Here is a 15,656-nt window from a genome sequence, read left to right as displayed (position 1 = left end):
TGCGCGAGCGTTGGAATTCCTGAGGACACCGCCCCCTGAGGCTGAGAACGAAGACAACCCATACGTCACTGCCAGCTGGGGATCTCCGTATCCTCGATCTGACAGAGGCCATCTTCGTCGGCAGAGCTTTAGTAGTGAGCCATCGGAGGACTCGCCTATTCATCGTCTCGAACTTCACACCCCTTTTCTTCGCCCTGCGCCATTGCTGGACCACGAGGAATCGGAGGAACAACCACAGGTTCTAACTAGCGCGGCTGTCCTTGCTAATCGCGCTCGAAGACCGGTACGCGGACTGACGGAAGATTGGATCCGTCAGCACACGGCCGCTGACGAGAACGCTGAACGTCGCCATTGGCTTAGCGACGGCACAGGTAGTGAGCACTCTTCACTGAGCGGCTCAATTTCAGGAGACGAAGCCCCGTGGCTTGAGGAGAACGATCTTAGAACTCCAAGAGCAAGACTTGTTTCGGCAGCTCACTCTCGACGCGTTTCTCGACGGCATCCGCGGAAACGATCGAGCACCGAAACACTCAAACAAGGCAATCTTGCATCTCTGTCAAACAGAGCAGTTGCAAACATGTCTAACCCTGATGTAGAGAAGGCTAACACTGACGTGGCAATGGAGCAGAGTATTGGAGAATCTGTCCAGGCTCCTGTAGCAGTCCCGGGAACGCCCCAAAAGGAGTATGCTTCATTGAATGGCTCCGCCGACGTCAATGTACCACTACCGAGTACACCGCAAAAGGCGGCAGTTAAGAAAGAACCAGCTGTAACGCCGCGTCTGAAGAAGAAGGTACCGTGGAAAGGCAAGAACATATTGGTTTTGCTCCCACGAGATGATGAAAGAGGACGGCCGGGGAAGGCTCCGATGCCTCTTAACTCTTCTGCTGTCACCAGCATGCTGAGATCCTGGGAGCAGCTGGGCTATAACATTGATGGGTTTGATCTGGATGCCCCGATCGGTTACTCACCACTCCCTATCGAGCACCGCTCTCAGAGCAGAGATGAGTGGCCTAGCATGACAGATATGATACGAGAAAGATCGGAGCGGAAATATAAGGTCATGCTTCCGGATCTGAATGCATGGAAAGATTATCAAAATGAGCTCCTGGAGGCCAAGCTGCGAGCTCTTGGAGTATCGATGGGCGATGACGATCCAGCGCCACCACCATCTATCTCGCCAGCGACATCAGCCATGAGCCGCCAGGCTTCGGTCACACAGTATCCTCCACTGCCATTCTCACCTCCGATCCCGACATCATCCGCATCAAGCGCGCACATCCAGCAGTTCCCTTTCCCAACTCAGAGCCCGGGGATCACCTCGATTGCTTCGCCTGCTTCCTTCAACGGAAAGTACAATCCCCGCCAATCTATTTCGATTTCAGCGGGCCAAAGCCCCTTTGGCTTCCCGGAACAGCAGACCTCCCCCTTCTCCCCTCAAGCAATGCTGCTTCAACAACAATCGATGCACCGCGGTGGCTCGCCGTCTCTTGCTAATTTGAGCTCCATGATGTCGCCTACATCACCATTCTCGCCGGATGGATTCCAACCTGGAATGAACTTGCACCAGCGCCACCAGTCACTCCAGTATCCTATGCTGCCACACCAACACTTCCAATCTGCTAGGGCATCACCTCGTCTTCAGGAATTGCGAGAGGTTGAAGAGGAACCACCAAGCAAGAGCCCATCCAAAACTCCCGAGCCTCCTCGATTCGTCAGCCACAACGCGAGTGCTAGCCTGCAGAAGGAGATTGACGAAGCCGAGTATCACCTCGAAGAACAGATTCGATCTCAGATTGACCATGACGAGGACTATAGCCCTCCCAACGAAACTGAGAATGCTGGGCCTGTTCATGCCAGAGAAGCTTCTGTTCAGTTCGCGCCAGAACTACCGCACCGTACTAATGCTGCTGGCGATGATCTGGTCTTGCATCACCCCCAGCCTCACAGTAGAGGTCATTCGCTGTCTCAGAAGTATTTCGACCAGGATGAAGTGAGAGATAGCACTGACGAGGGAAGCTTCAACAAGCCAAAGCCGGCGCAAGAGAGAGGTTCTCCGAGAGTGGACGATGAAATCGAGACAAACCCCAGCAATCTAGGCACGCCTGTGCTCACATCTAGCTTCAGTAAGCTTCCACATCAGAGATCTTTCTCGACAACGAGCAATCCTTGGTCTGAAGGCGGTTCCGTTGCAGGCGGTTCGCGACGCCCCAGCCATGGTAGCAAACCTTCACTATCTAAGCTGAATGTGGAAGCTCCAGAGTTCAAGTTCAACCCAACAAGCAGTTTCAAGCCCTCACAGTTTGTTTTCTCGAGCAACACTTTTCAACCTTTCCAGGCTGGATCAGTGCCACAACCTCCCTTATCTGCCAATTCGAGCCAGTTCAGTATTCCTACTACAGTTTCCAGCTCGAAGATCAATGTCAATGCGCCTGCGTTCTCACCGGGCCAGACAAACTTCAACTTCTCTGCATCGGGTCCCAAGTTCCGTGCAGATGCCCCTGCCTTTACGCCTTCTATAACAACACCACCTCAGTCAGGAAGCGAAAGTGTTGGAAACAGAGCAAGCTCAATCTTCGGCAACATTGACCTTAACCTTCCAGATATCGTCAAGCCTGCCAAGGAGAGCAAGGCTGTCCCGATTGTCCGTCCGCCTAGCCGCGAGAAATCACCTCCTGTCGAAGTCCTACAAGAGGACGAGAATGGAAGAATCATTGGTGAATTTCGGGCCAAGAGATTCAGAGGCAACAACGCAGATGGTGATGACGTGCCAATGTTTGCCGAGCCAACGCCGGAACCTTCTTTCTCCGAAGCTACGCCCGAGCCTAGTATCGAAGTTGAGCAAGCTAGCGCTGATGATAAACCGGCAGAGGAAGAGGAGGAGGAACATGTTGCTCCCGAGATGGCACTGTCATCTACCATGGTTTCGGAGTCTACAGATCTCAAGGATACTACAAGTCCTTCAGAGATTTCCCCTGACCAGAGCACTATGAACTGGGCACCGTTCGAGCTCAAGTCCGAAGTTGAGGTACAAAACTTTGATATCGCCAGACCATTTGGTGAAGACAAGTTTAAGCCACGCCACAAGAAGACTCTTTCGGCAACAGCTAAACCATTCATGCCTGGGGTATCCTTCTTCGGGGCCCAGTCCGAGGACGAGAAGGAACAAACTCCTGTGCCAGCATCCTTCGAGGAGCCCACTGAGGAGGCCATCGAGGAACCGGTCGAAGAGGAAGTTGTGGTTCAGCATGACGAGCCGGAACCCCCTCGGGTGGCAACTCCAGTCGCAGATCCTGCCCCCGGATTATCGTCATCAAGATTTGCTGCTTCCCCTTCACCTGTCGCCAAGGGCCTGTCAGCATCAAGATACGCGGCTACTCCTTCTCCTCCACCGGCTGGTCTTTCTGCCTCACGATATGCTGTATCACCGCCGGCTGAGCCCGAGGAGGAGCAAATCTCGAACCAGAGCGATGCAGAAGCACCAATCGTGTCCCCTGTCGAGACCGAAGAGCTGGATAATACACAAGACAGTATTCCGCAATTTGAGGAACCACCAGCTCTGGCTGTTGAAGGGGAAGATGCTCCTGGCAGAGATATCTCTCCTTCTTTCGAGGAAATCGATGCTATCATGCAGCACCTTAACGAGCAAGATCCAACCATGGGAGTCAATAAGACTATGGCATCACCTCGCTGGCACCAGCCGAGTCCTACACGCCATATTCCCCTTGCCGCCGTCACCAACGAGGCGAATCTGCAACTACATCCGCCGCGAGAATACCGCGCTTTGCCCGGAGAGATACATCAGCCTATGCCTTCGACAGAGCTCGAAGACCCTTTTGTCGATCCACCACAGAGTGCTCAGTTTTCTGAGAACGGGGTCAATCGCATTAACACCAGCGAGAGCCTACCTCCTAGTGACTGGGAAGGCGCTTTCAGTGATGACGAACAGCTCAAGCTTGATGCGCGCGCAAACTTCTTTGATGGCCGTGTTAATGAAGTCGTCGGGGGACTGTTGGCTGCTCGACTGGGTCCCATGGAGAAAACTTTGGATGGCATTCAGCATGTGCTTGCTGCTATGTCCCGAGGCACACCCTCAAGCCGACGTGAGCGAAGAAGCATGTCGGCAGAGCTTCAACATAGTGACGCGGATGATGAAGACGACGAGATGCCCGTTCCACGTCGTTCTATGAGCCCACGGCGCGACAAGAAAATGGAGCAAATCCGGGTTGCTGTCATGGAGGCATTTGCCAACCAGCAGCGCAATGCGCCGGCACCTGTTGCTACCCAACCAGGCTCAAATGAATCCATAGCGCCACTTCTGAAGGCTATGGAGGAGATGAAGGAGCAATTTAGCCAATCTCTGCACCTTGATTTCCGAGGCGAGGATCTTCGCAACATCGTTGAAGACGCTGTTGAAAAGCGCATGCCTGCCACTCCACCCCAGCCAGTCATGTTGGAAGGCCAAGAGGATCTAAGCAACAAATACAATGAGCTACAGGCTAAGTTTGCCGAGCTTGAGCAGCGTCTCCGTCTTGAAGAGTCCAAGAATGAGACCGAAATATCATCCAGGAGAACTGCTGAAGACCTTGCTGCCGACTTTGAAAGAAAATTGCAGATGGCCGAGACAAGGATCGAGGTTGAGATCATGAACAGAAGCGCTTACGATCAGCGGGTTGCCGATCTTGAGGATAGACTGAAGCACCAAGAAGATCGGACAGAGGAGGAGGTGAGCAACCGTCGAACAGCTGAAGACAGGCTTTCGGAGGTCCAACGCCTTCTCCGAATCTCATCCGAAGAAGAAAACCGTCTTCGCGAGACACTCGAGGAGAAGGAGGCTAAGCTCAGGTCGACTGAAGAAGGTCGTGGCAAGAGTACGATGCGCTTGTCACTGCTGGAGGCAGCGGCTGCGAACGCCCAGAAAACACAGAGTGACCTTCAAAACCGTGTCAATGTTACTGAAGTCGATCTCCGCGACGCCCGCCAAGAAGCCCGTCACTGGCGCTCAGAAGCTGAGCGCGCCATTGATGTGTCTCGTCGCCAGGGTGATGACCTCGCCCAGGCTCTTGAGGAGAACAAGCACATGAAGAAGTTGATCGATACTCTTGGCACACAGCTGCAAGAAAACGAGCGTCTGCGTGACAACTATCGCAGCAAGCTCGTTGCTGTTCAGGAAGACGTATCCCGCGCTGCTCGGGAGATCACCGAGGAGAACGCCCGTCGTACTAAGAAGGAACAAGCTATGCTTGCACGACAGGAAGTTCTTGATGCCAGGCTCCAAGCCGAAGCTGCTACGCGTGAGCGTCTCGAAAAGGAGATTGAGAGGCTCGAGAACGGTGAACGTCAAGGCATGAGAGCTGTTAATGAAAGCAAGAGACTTGAGAACCTTCTCGGAGAACTTCGCACAGAAAACCATAAGCTACAGCAGACTGCTCTGCGCTACCAAGCTGAGTTCGAGGAAGCAAGAGAGTCTGGCGCCCGAGAAGTCCAACGCACACGTGATACCATGCAAGCCGAGCTTGAAGACGCTAACCATGAAGTCAATGTCGTTCGCGAGGAGCTTGAGGACCAAATCTCGAAATTGCGTTCGCAACTCGACCAGGTGAAGCTCGATGCTGATACGGCTAAGGCCCGTCACGAAATGCTTTTGGAAGAGGCGCAAAATACAAAGAACTCTGATCTTGAGGACCTTGCTCGAAAGCATCAGAACGAGCTGGAAGATCTACAGGCTCGTTATGAGCGCCAACTTAGCAACACTGCCGAGGATGCTCAACGAGCTGAGCAGAATCTCCTAGAGCGCTTGAGCATCTCGACATCCAAGTCGGAACACCTGCAGGACCGTGTCGCTCACCTTGAAGAGAAGCTCGAAATCGCTCAAGAAGCTGCACGGGCAGCTGCACTAGCTGCAAAGGCAGTGTCGCCGGTTCAAGCTGCTCTTCAGACCGCTGCTCTAGCCCAGCCTAAGGCTGTTTCGAAGGCCATGGAACTGCCGGAGAAGATCTCCCCACAGGCTCTTCGAGAATCTATCATGGTTCTACAGGAGCAGCTGCAAGAGCGTGAGCAGAAGATCGAGGAACTTGAGCAACTCATTGCCAAGCTTGATCCTGACGCCGAGACAAAGATCTCTAAGCGTGATGATGAGATCATCTGGCTTCGTGAGCTTCTCGATGTGAGACACTCTGATCTTCAGGACATAATTGCAGCCCTCGCTCGGGAGGACTTTGACAAGGAAGCTGTCAAGGACGCAGCTATCCGGCTGAAGGCCAATCTGCAAATGGAGGAGCAAGAGCGCGAGAGGGCTATGAACGGCGGCTCCTCAATCAACCTTCCCAACATTGCTTCCACAATCCGTGACGCCGCAACACCGAGAGTTGCGCAAGCTGTTGGACCTCTTGCAGCTGCATGGGGTAATTGGAGAAAGAGCGGCAACCAAGGCACTTTTGGAAACATCTCTAGTGTCTTGTCATCACCCGCACCGGCTAAGAACTCGACTCCTCGAAGAGACAGCCCTGCCTCTCAGAGCAGCTTTCTCGGTGGCCTACTGACGCCGCCCGCTTCCGGGCTACGACAAACCCCGCCATCACAGGGTCAGCCGACGGCGTTCTCGAGCACTGGCCGGCGCTTTACAGCCCAGGACCTTGCCAACCGCCCGCGCGGCCCTTCTGCAAGCCTCAGACAACAGGAGAAGATGCCTTCTCGTAGCACACCGCCTCGGCGGCAGAGCAGAGGCATGCCGTCGACTCCACCGATGATGCGATCCTCGGCTTATGATTCTGATGCTCACGCCGAGGAGTTTGATGATGCTGGTTTCTTCGAGGATGACTAGGTGCTACTGTCGAGCTTGGCACTTACACGAGCTCGAATATCTGGTTCGGGCGACGACCCGAGCCACCATTTTCCTTTGTTATATGAGAAGCGAATTGGGGCAGATCTCACGACGCATTACATGTTGCTTGAATATTTTTTCGACCTTTTGCACAAGGACACTGCACTAGAATGATACCCCCTTCAGCAATTCAGTTTGCTTTTTTCAGCACAACCCAATGACCACACAAGATTGGAACCCACAAAGCTATTTAAACCACCCATTATTTCCTTTGTCTTTTTGAGAGAAGTCGTCACGACGCACATTTGCATAGCGGAAAAAAGGAGGAGGGAGGACTCGAAAAAGATTTTACGCTCGTTCTTACCCGTGCTTCGATGCTGGTGTGAAAGCGTCGAAGGCCCGTCTATCTAGCTAGATCTAATAGCATGTAATAAATTATCGTCAAAAACTCGTTTCAGTCAGTTGTGCCTCATACTGCATGTCGTGATCCTGTCCCATGTTGTAGTGGCGAATATTTAATCGACAGCAATGCAGTGTGTCGTAACATGGGGAGACAGCCGAGCAGTTCTTGCCCAACAACAATGAATTGTCGAACACAGAAGGGGTGAGATGCCAAATCTTGGAAACGGGACGAGATCTTCGACGACGCCCCCTATTACGTAGCACCTGGAATCAGAAAGAGGGATGTTTTGGCGACAAGTTCGGTTGGACCGGGGGTTCAGGATAATAACGAGACCCAGCTCGCACCGCACCACACAAGGGAAAATAAGGTGTTGATTGTCCCTTAAGTGGCCATCTTAATGGTCTCTCGACTCACCTTCTGCTCCCCCTGCTCTGCCGTGCACCGGTGTTTCGTGCCGCAAATCGGCCAAGACCAAAAGGAAATACAGTATAGGTACAGTCAAGTAGACAGAGAGGCAATCTACGTACGGCAGGCAAGCAAGCAAAAGCTCCTGGCTCCTGACATCATGGGCGATCCCGCCGGCAATTGGGGCCACAGGAAATGGGATGTGGTGTCACTGAACTGCTTTGGCCGACTCAACTCAAACCCCCTTCCTTGGAAGTCTGTGTGTGTTGATGGTCCAAGATGGTGCAAGGTGGTGCAAGAGCCGGCGTTTCCTTTTCCTGTGGGCGGGATCGCCATCGAGTTTACCGGTAAGGGTGTCCTTGGCTGGGCACAAGAAAAGGAGGAGCAGGAAAAGAAAGAAGCAAGTTGCGAGTCACTTTCCCAAGCCAAGCCTGGGGTTTGGGTTTGATTTTGAAACACGCACCCCCGAGGCTGTGCTGTGCTGGGCCTCCTCGCTGTATATGTGCCGCCTAGTACTGCGTAAGGTGGGCTAGTGTTATGCAGGGTGCGTCGAGTCGCTGTGTTCTAGCGACTCTAGCTGCGATCGCAGACCCCCCTACGGCTCCCTACGGCCCCCTATCGAAAGGAGAGAGGACGCTAAGATAACCCTGATTTGCGATGGGCGCAGGCAGGCAAGGTCCGTACGTAGTAGGTAAGATAAAGCAAGGTGAGCTGGGTGGGGTGCCGTCAATGCAGGTACCCATCGACGATGCGGTTGCGTGCATGGGCTCTGCATTTTGCATGAGTCTTGAGTCTTGGGAGGTGGGCGGTGCTGGTTGGTGGTGCTTGTCACTCTTCGCGCGGCGGGGTCGCATTGAAGATGCGGTGCCTCGTGCATCCTCACCTTTTGGATTGGGACGAGGGGGGAATCACCAATGCTCCATGCTCCATGCACCGATCATTGATCGTTGATCATTGATCAACCCTCTCACCGCCAGGCCAGCGCATACCGTAGGCCAGGAACACTGATGAGGACCCTTACTCGAGTACCGGTACAGCCCAAAGGAAGGAGGGAGGGCACTGGTGGCGGTGCTCCCATTTCGAAACACCGATGTCGCTGTCCTCTTCCTCTTCCTCCTGTGATGATGCTTGCGAGAAACAGGCGTGCTCTACTATACCGGTATTGTACTATACCGCAGGTTGACTGACTGATCCACAGACTGACTGACGTCTTAGCTGGAGTGGATTAGACGAGTCTCTCTCCCGCCCGCCGCTGTGACGGCAGCCAGAGACCAGCCGCAGCTTCATCTAGACTCTGTGTCTGGGGGATCGTGCGGCAAGCAAGGGATCGAACGCTATACTGCTCCCTACTAAATAATCACATCTAGCTTTTGTTTAGCCGTTCGAGGAGGAACACCATGGAAAGACGGGCGGCTCGCAGGGTCCCCTCCTTCCTAGGAGTAAACGCTTGCTTTTTCCTCGGTCTATTTTTGAGATCTGTCTCGGTGGTCGCTCGTGCCCAGGGGACGACAAGAACGGGAGCAGCGTACAACCACATTGATCGACTACCGGTGGGTGTTTGGTGGGCGAGTAGGGAAACATGCCCCTTCTTCCACCATCCCCTGGACAAGGCTGCTGGGGGTCTCCCTCCTTGGCTCCTCCTCCTTGCCGTCATTCAGCCGGGTGGCCTGCAAGGTGTACGTATCTTGTACACTACCCCTGTCCTGTTCGGGCGTTGCATGACTTGGCCTGGAGAGCATGGCCGCATGGCCACAACCTGCTCAACGGTGTCTCCTGTTCCTGTTCCTGTCCCAGTGGGCAGCGGATGCAGAGAGGAGAGAGGAAAGAGGATCAAGAAACACTCAAATAGGAAGCCCGGCCCTCTTCAACACCAGGTCTGGTCCTTCTTCTTCTTCCTCTCTCTTCACGTATCATTGATACCACCACATTCGTTCTCGTCTCTCGCTGAAAACAGAAGAAGACTTCCCGTGCATCATCATCTCTTAACTCTATTATAACTGCTCTCATACCGGACATACACCTCACTTACATAGAATAATATCATACATACGCTCCAACATCATCACCATGAAGTCCACAATCCTCGCCTTCACCGCCTTCACGGCGCTCGCCATGGCTGGCGGTGATCACGACGACGACTACGATGGTCACAAGCCAAAGCACTGGCCTACCTGGTCGCAGCCGACTGAGGATTGCGACTCTACCACCACAAAGGTCTGGAAGACCAAGACCTGGGGCCACAAGCCCAAGTGGACGACCAGCACCGTCTATGCCACTTCTACCCAGACCGTCACAAGCTGCGCACCCACCGTGACTCTCTGCCCCGCCCACAGCACAGTCCTGACCACCGTCGTCGTCCCCGTCAGCACCACCATCTGCCCCGTCACAGAGACAGAGACAGAGGAGACAGTCACCGCAACCCCTGCCCCATCCACCTCCACCGTCGTCATCAGCTACTCCGAGGCGCCGGCCCCGACGACGACAGCAGAGGAGATCACCACATATGCCCCGCTGCCCTCGTCGTCAGAGGTGCCCTCGTACTCGCTACCGCCCGTCGAGAGCTCGCCCGTCGTCAGCGTGAGCATCGAGACCCCCGTGTCCAGCGTGCCGATCGTCTCGGCCACCACCGTCGTCACTCCGCCAGTCATCACGGCGACGCCCGTGCCTACCACCACGGAGGTCGGCACCATCAGCGCTGCGCCCACCACCACGACGGGCGCCGTCGTCACGGCCGGTGCGGCGCTGAATGCTCAGCGTGCCGGCGGTGCGCTGGCTGCTGCTGCGGCGCTCGTTGCTGCCCTGATCTAAACCCATTCAGGGGCTTCAGGCAGCCAAGGGCATAACGGGATGGTAAAAATTGCATGGGTTTCCGGTTCGGTCACTGGAAAGCAAAACACACACACCACACACACACATTTCCCTTCATCTTGTGCACACCATTTACACACACCTTTTTCTTCTTCTCGCTTCATCATGGCACCGGGAAAACACCGGTGAGCCGATCGAAGAGCATCGACATACGCTGTTCCCATTTCTGTCAGATTTCTACCCGCTGCCTTGCAAGATGACAGGCCAGTGGTGTGAGGCGAGAGAGTGCCGCGAGACCTGTGTCCCATGCGGGACGGTGTCTGATGGGGCCCTCGCCTGATTGTAATTAACTTGGATAATATATCGGTGTTGCGTGTATGATTCTCTTGGTTGGATGGTCGGTGGTAGGCGTTGGACAAAACAGACTGTGACGATATATGAGAGCACGGGACGGGAAAGGCACATCCAGGGGGCCAACAGGAATCGGTGGCCCACCAGCTGGGACTCTTGCTTGGTCGGTTCGAAGGCTCGGCATTGTAATAATAGTAATGCATCGTGTAATGAAAGCGCGTTCATCAAATTCCCCAGGAGACATACATTGACTACAGACGCACCGAACGTGTGAATCGCTTGGGGCTGAACTGAAGAGTCTGCGTGCTCTCAATATTGATATTAAACATGACACATCGTGACGCGAGGGAGTCCGTTCGTTTGGACGGCGGTCGATCCTGCAAGAATAGCCGCGCTGGGAGCTGATCTCGCTTCGCCGCCTCTCCCTCCTCAGACACTTATCCGCCGTCCGCTCCCGACCCGCCCCCGCCATTCCAGAGGCCCTGATGTGGTGGTGTGCCGCGTCACTGGGTCGTGGGTCGCTGCATTACCGCATGACGTGGTATATTAAGCTATGGGGCACGACTCGCACGCGTTTCTCCTGTTGAGCTCGCCTACGCGGTTGCTATAGCTTGGACGGCATGGCATATAGCATGAGCCAGATGTTTTGTACACAGGATGTGTCGTCATGGGCTGTGAGCCATGTCCCCAGGATCCTGTGCCGGTCAAACCACTCCTAGTTGTAGGGATATTGTCGGAATTATCGGGTGATCGTCCAAAGCACGGGCGAAATGCTTGGCTTTGATGCTGAGACCCTTGATATCCTGGATTCTCAACCTGTGGACCCGATGCGCCCAATGGTGTCGGATGGCTCGGAGCCGTAAGTGAACAGATGCTCGCGTTATCAGTGCTTTGCACAGGAATCCGTTACCATGTCGTGGGAGGTCTGTTTGGCACATCATTCCTCTCAAACAGCCCCCATCTTCTTGGCCAAGTCCTCCAACCTTGCTGTGCCTTCGCCCAGCAGCTCCCGTGTTGCATCGCGATCACGGCTTTGTCCTTCAAACACGAGCAGCTTGACAACCTCTCCATCGTCGCCGATAATGAGACGTCCTGTCCGGCCGTCTCTCCACTCGACCTTGATTTGCTTTGCCTCCGGGTCTGCGGCGCTGATGTCCACCAATGGGCTCTCATCGAGGCTCTTCCTGCCCTTCTTCTTCTTGGCGTCGAGTCCAACGGCCTTGCGGAGATCTGCAATGACCGCAATGCGATTGTGATATCTGACAATCTCCCGTCTCAGCGTCCTCACAAACCGCGCGAGATCCTGCTTCTTTGCGCTCCGTTGCTGCTCGCCATCATCCGCTCTCGCAGGAGGCGGCAGGTACCGCGCCGCGAGTCCCGAGAGCGGAATGCACGGCGGCACTGTGTGCCTGTGCACACGCAAGCCGCGACTGTCGCCGTACGGTCGGTTCAGGAGCACATAGTAAGGCCGGATGAACTTTGCGCGGTTCATGACCTCGATGCGCACGCCCAGCACCTTGCCGCCGTCCACCGCGTTCGGATCCGGGTCGCGCACCTTGAAGGTGGTGATGCTGGCGCATGCGCGGTAGAGGCACTGCTGTTTGTAGGCTTCCTGCTGCTGTGCGTAGGCCTGGACATCCTTATGGTCTCTGAGGGCACGCTTTGACAGACCGTTGAGGAGCTCGCTCGCGGTGATGTTTGATAGGAGTGTTGATGCCTCGAGTTTGACTTGCTTCTTGAGGGTCTCGGCTGCGATGCATTAGCAATTGATGCTATCTCTATCTCTCAATTGGTCATCTTCTCTTACCTCGCGCCTCGAGCGCGGCGATTTCGTCGTCTAAGTCTGTCGATGCCATGATTGTGTTGGTGGCATCTGGCAAGCCTAGGGGACGCGTTCGACGCGTCTAGGCTTAGGCCGCTAACAACCGCCAGCCCGGCTGCACTGCACACCCCGCCTTTCGGTTGGTTCCTGGCTAACAAGGAAGCCCCTGAGACTGTGAGGACAGGGCGGAGGGCGGCGTATTTTTCTCCGGACCATTAAAGTTATCAAGGTGGGATCGGATCTGAAGTAAGCCAGATTGATAATTTGCGAGAAGTGCTGGAAAGGCTCATCTCAACGCAGAGAGCTCCGGTCACAATCCTTGGAGGAGCATTTTCGTTTCTTCACTTTCTTCCATTCTTGGCGGGCTCTTCAGTTCGCCGATTATTGTGATATTGACGTTTTCGTGTCGTCCCTTCGTTCAAAGTTTTGCCACTTCGGCTGGTCGCAAAAAGGCCACGGTAGCCCTATCCCTGCCCGCGCCCGACAGAGCTTCGCTTGCTTCCGTCCCCGGTCACTGCCTATTGTTGCTCGACACCTGTGTGGCTCCGTGCATTTCCCAATCACGAGGCAGACATCGCCTTAGTTGTTCCGATATTCTCTAGCCCTGAGCTTCCGTTCGCCGATCTGAAGAGGCCACCAAGACCTCTTGACCTCGGCGACCTTGACTTACATGGATGCCTACATCATTCAACGAAAACTTTGTCGCTCATTCAAGGACGTTCTCACGCAGTAACAACAATATACTCCCAACTCACTCGGGCGAAGCTCAAGAACTCGATAATCTGTACCCTGTCTTCAACCACGGCGAGAGCTCCACCTCACGGCAGAAAGCCAAGCTCTCTTCAGATCCGCAAGATACGCGAGCCCTCCTCGGCGCTGACGACTTTGACGAAGCTTCATCCGACCCGGACGACGACGACCCTCACAATACCCTAATGGGTGTCCGAACTCGACGTGCCAAATCCCCCAAGCAAAACGGGACCTCGCTCTCCATCTCCACGCCAGGAGACGAGGCGAACGGCCACGCCAACGGCAACGGAAACGGCAAGATGAGCAACATCGAATATCGACGCAAGGGCGCCGCACAGCACGACTCGGATACGGTCACGGCGAACCTCATGGCGCGAGATTCTTTCAGTCTGGATGACGCTGTGCCGAAGACGCCGACGGTGAACAACCATGGCTTCTGGGACCTTCCGATACACGACCAGAGGAATTTTGGTCTGCTAGTACTGCTGTACTTCCTCCAAGGTGTACCGCTGGGATTGGCGACCGGCTCTGTACCATTTTTACTTAAGAATCATATGTCTTACGGCGAGATTGGAGTCTTCAGTCTGGCTTCATACCCTTACTCATTAAAACTTCTATGGAGTCCCATTGTGGATGCGATATGGAGCCCCAAGGTCGGTCGACGGAAGAGTTGGATTTTGCCAATTCAATTCCTCTCTGGTATCGGGATGCTCTACCTGGGGTCTGTGGTAGAGGGTATGATGGCTGCTGTAGGCAAGCCGGGTGGACCAACAGTGTGGAACTTTACGGGCTGGTGGTTCTTCCTGGTGCTCATGTGCGCCACTCAGGATATCGCGGTCGATGGCTGGGCTCTTACTCTTTTGACTCCGGGTAACATTTCCTATGCTTCCACCGCGCAGACTGTTGGCCTGACTGCTGGTCAATTCCTCTCGTATACCATCTTCTTGGCTTTCAACTCGAAAGACTTTGCGAATCGCTATTTCCGCACTGAACCCTTGGATTACGGTCTGATCAGCCTGGGTGGATACCTGACCTTTGCAGGCTGGGCGTACATCGTCGTGACGATCGGTTTGGCGATCATGAAGCGTGAGGAAAAGACTCGAAACGAAGACGGTATCTGGGATGTGTACAAGATCATGTGGGGCGTCTTGAAGTTGAAGAACATTCAAACCATCATCATCGTGCATCTTATTGCAAAGATCGGCTTCCAGGCAAACGACGGCGTTACAAATCTCAAACTTCTCGACAAGGGCTTTGGCACGGATAACATGGCGCTGACGGTTCTCATCGACTTTCCCTTCGAGATGAGTTTGGGTTACTATGCGGGCAAATGGTCGCAGCAGTACACGCCCATGCGGCTATGGTGCTGGGGCTTTGCAGGACGGCTGGTAGCGGCGCTCTTTGCTCAGTTCACGGTCATCATCTTCCCCGCTGAAGGTGTGACGCCGTGGTATCTGGTGGTGGTTATTCTCGAGCACATCTTCTCCACCTTCATGAACACGGTCATGTTCGTCGCCGTGGCGGCTTTCCACGCTAGGATTGCAGATCCCGTCATTGGTGGCACCTACATGACCTTGCTTGCAACGTAAGTCTAACTTCCTCTACATAATCATACGACGAGATGCTAACCGTATGCAGCGTCTCCAATCTTGGCGGTACTTTCCCGCGGTTCTTTGTGCTGAAAATGGTGGACGCTTTCACAGCAGCGACCTGCCACCCTGGCAAACCGGATCCCGCAAAGGAGCTGACTGCGCCCCTTGTAACAGAGGCATTCTCTTGCGCCATTCAGGCTGACAAGGAGAGATGTATAAACGGAGGCGGGACATGCGAGACGATTCGGGACGGGTACTACACCGTCAACATCATCTGCGTTCTCATTGGCGTTGTGACCTTCCTGATGTTCATCAAGCCGAAGGTGCTACAACTACAAAGTCTGCCCCTGAGGGCATGGAGGTTATCAGGGGCCAAGTAAAGCTACTATACGCTCAAGGTGGCAGCTAAAGCATGTATAAATAAGATAATGTATACGAAATGTAAATATCATTGAGCATATCGATATGTGTATACGTTGGTGTAGTTAACTAGACTTAAATTCATCTGACTTGATCGGACACTAGATAGGCTGTCACAAGACTTATTTGTACTTCATATCGTCCAAGCCCCTGTCTGATACCTTTTTCATATAGTCATTACTGTGTTCATCAATCATCACTCGTGCCTCGACAACATTATCGCCGTCCGTTGCGGTTTGTCGCGCTCGTTCAAACCGCCGCACTGCCGGTCGTCGGGACTGG

At 54.2% G+C, this 15,656-nt stretch overlaps 4 protein-coding genes across 4 annotated transcripts; 3 read left to right on the top strand and 1 right to left on the bottom strand.

Annotated features, from left to right (window-relative positions):
• Positions 1–1,594: 1,594 nt before the first annotated feature.
• UCRPA7_5383 (putative myosin class ii heavy chain protein) lies at positions 1,595–6,823 on the top strand (the record flags this gene model as incomplete). Its single annotated transcript, XM_007917930.1, has 1 exon — positions 1,595–6,823. The coding sequence occupies one exon, from the start codon at positions 1,595–1,597 to the stop codon at positions 6,821–6,823; it is 5,229 nt and encodes a 1,742-aa protein (XP_007916121.1).
• Positions 6,824–9,698: 2,875 nt separating this feature from the next.
• Positions 9,699–10,439, top strand: UCRPA7_5382 (hypothetical protein; the record flags this gene model as incomplete). Its single annotated transcript, XM_007917929.1, has 1 exon — positions 9,699–10,439. One exon carries the CDS (start codon positions 9,699–9,701, stop codon positions 10,437–10,439), a length of 741 nt encoding a protein of 246 aa, XP_007916120.1.
• Positions 10,440–11,736: 1,297 nt separating this feature from the next.
• On the bottom strand, positions 11,737–12,646 carry UCRPA7_5381 (putative cenp-o kinetochore centromere component protein; the record flags this gene model as incomplete). Its single annotated transcript, XM_007917928.1, has 2 exons — positions 11,737–12,539; positions 12,598–12,646. The coding sequence occupies 2 exons, from the start codon at positions 12,644–12,646 to the stop codon at positions 11,737–11,739; spliced, it is 852 nt and encodes a 283-aa protein (XP_007916119.1).
• A 901-nt stretch (positions 12,647–13,547) lies between these two features.
• On the top strand, positions 13,548–15,334 carry UCRPA7_5380 (putative acetyl-coenzyme a transporter 1 protein; the record flags this gene model as incomplete). Its single annotated transcript, XM_007917927.1, has 2 exons — positions 13,548–14,947; positions 15,001–15,334. 2 exons carry the CDS (start codon positions 13,548–13,550, stop codon positions 15,332–15,334), a joined length of 1,734 nt encoding a protein of 577 aa, XP_007916118.1.
• Between the last annotated feature and the right edge of the window lie 322 nt (positions 15,335–15,656).

This window comes from Phaeoacremonium minimum (genome assembly GCF_000392275.1).
Source record: "Phaeoacremonium minimum UCRPA7 unplaced genomic scaffold PA7_03_scaffold_413, whole genome shotgun sequence".
In the NCBI taxonomy this organism is placed as follows: Eukaryota; Fungi; Ascomycota; class Sordariomycetes; order Togniniales; family Togniniaceae; genus Phaeoacremonium; species Phaeoacremonium minimum.
The sequence above is the reverse complement of the archived record's forward strand: the minus strand, read 5'-3'. Positions and strand labels throughout refer to the sequence as shown.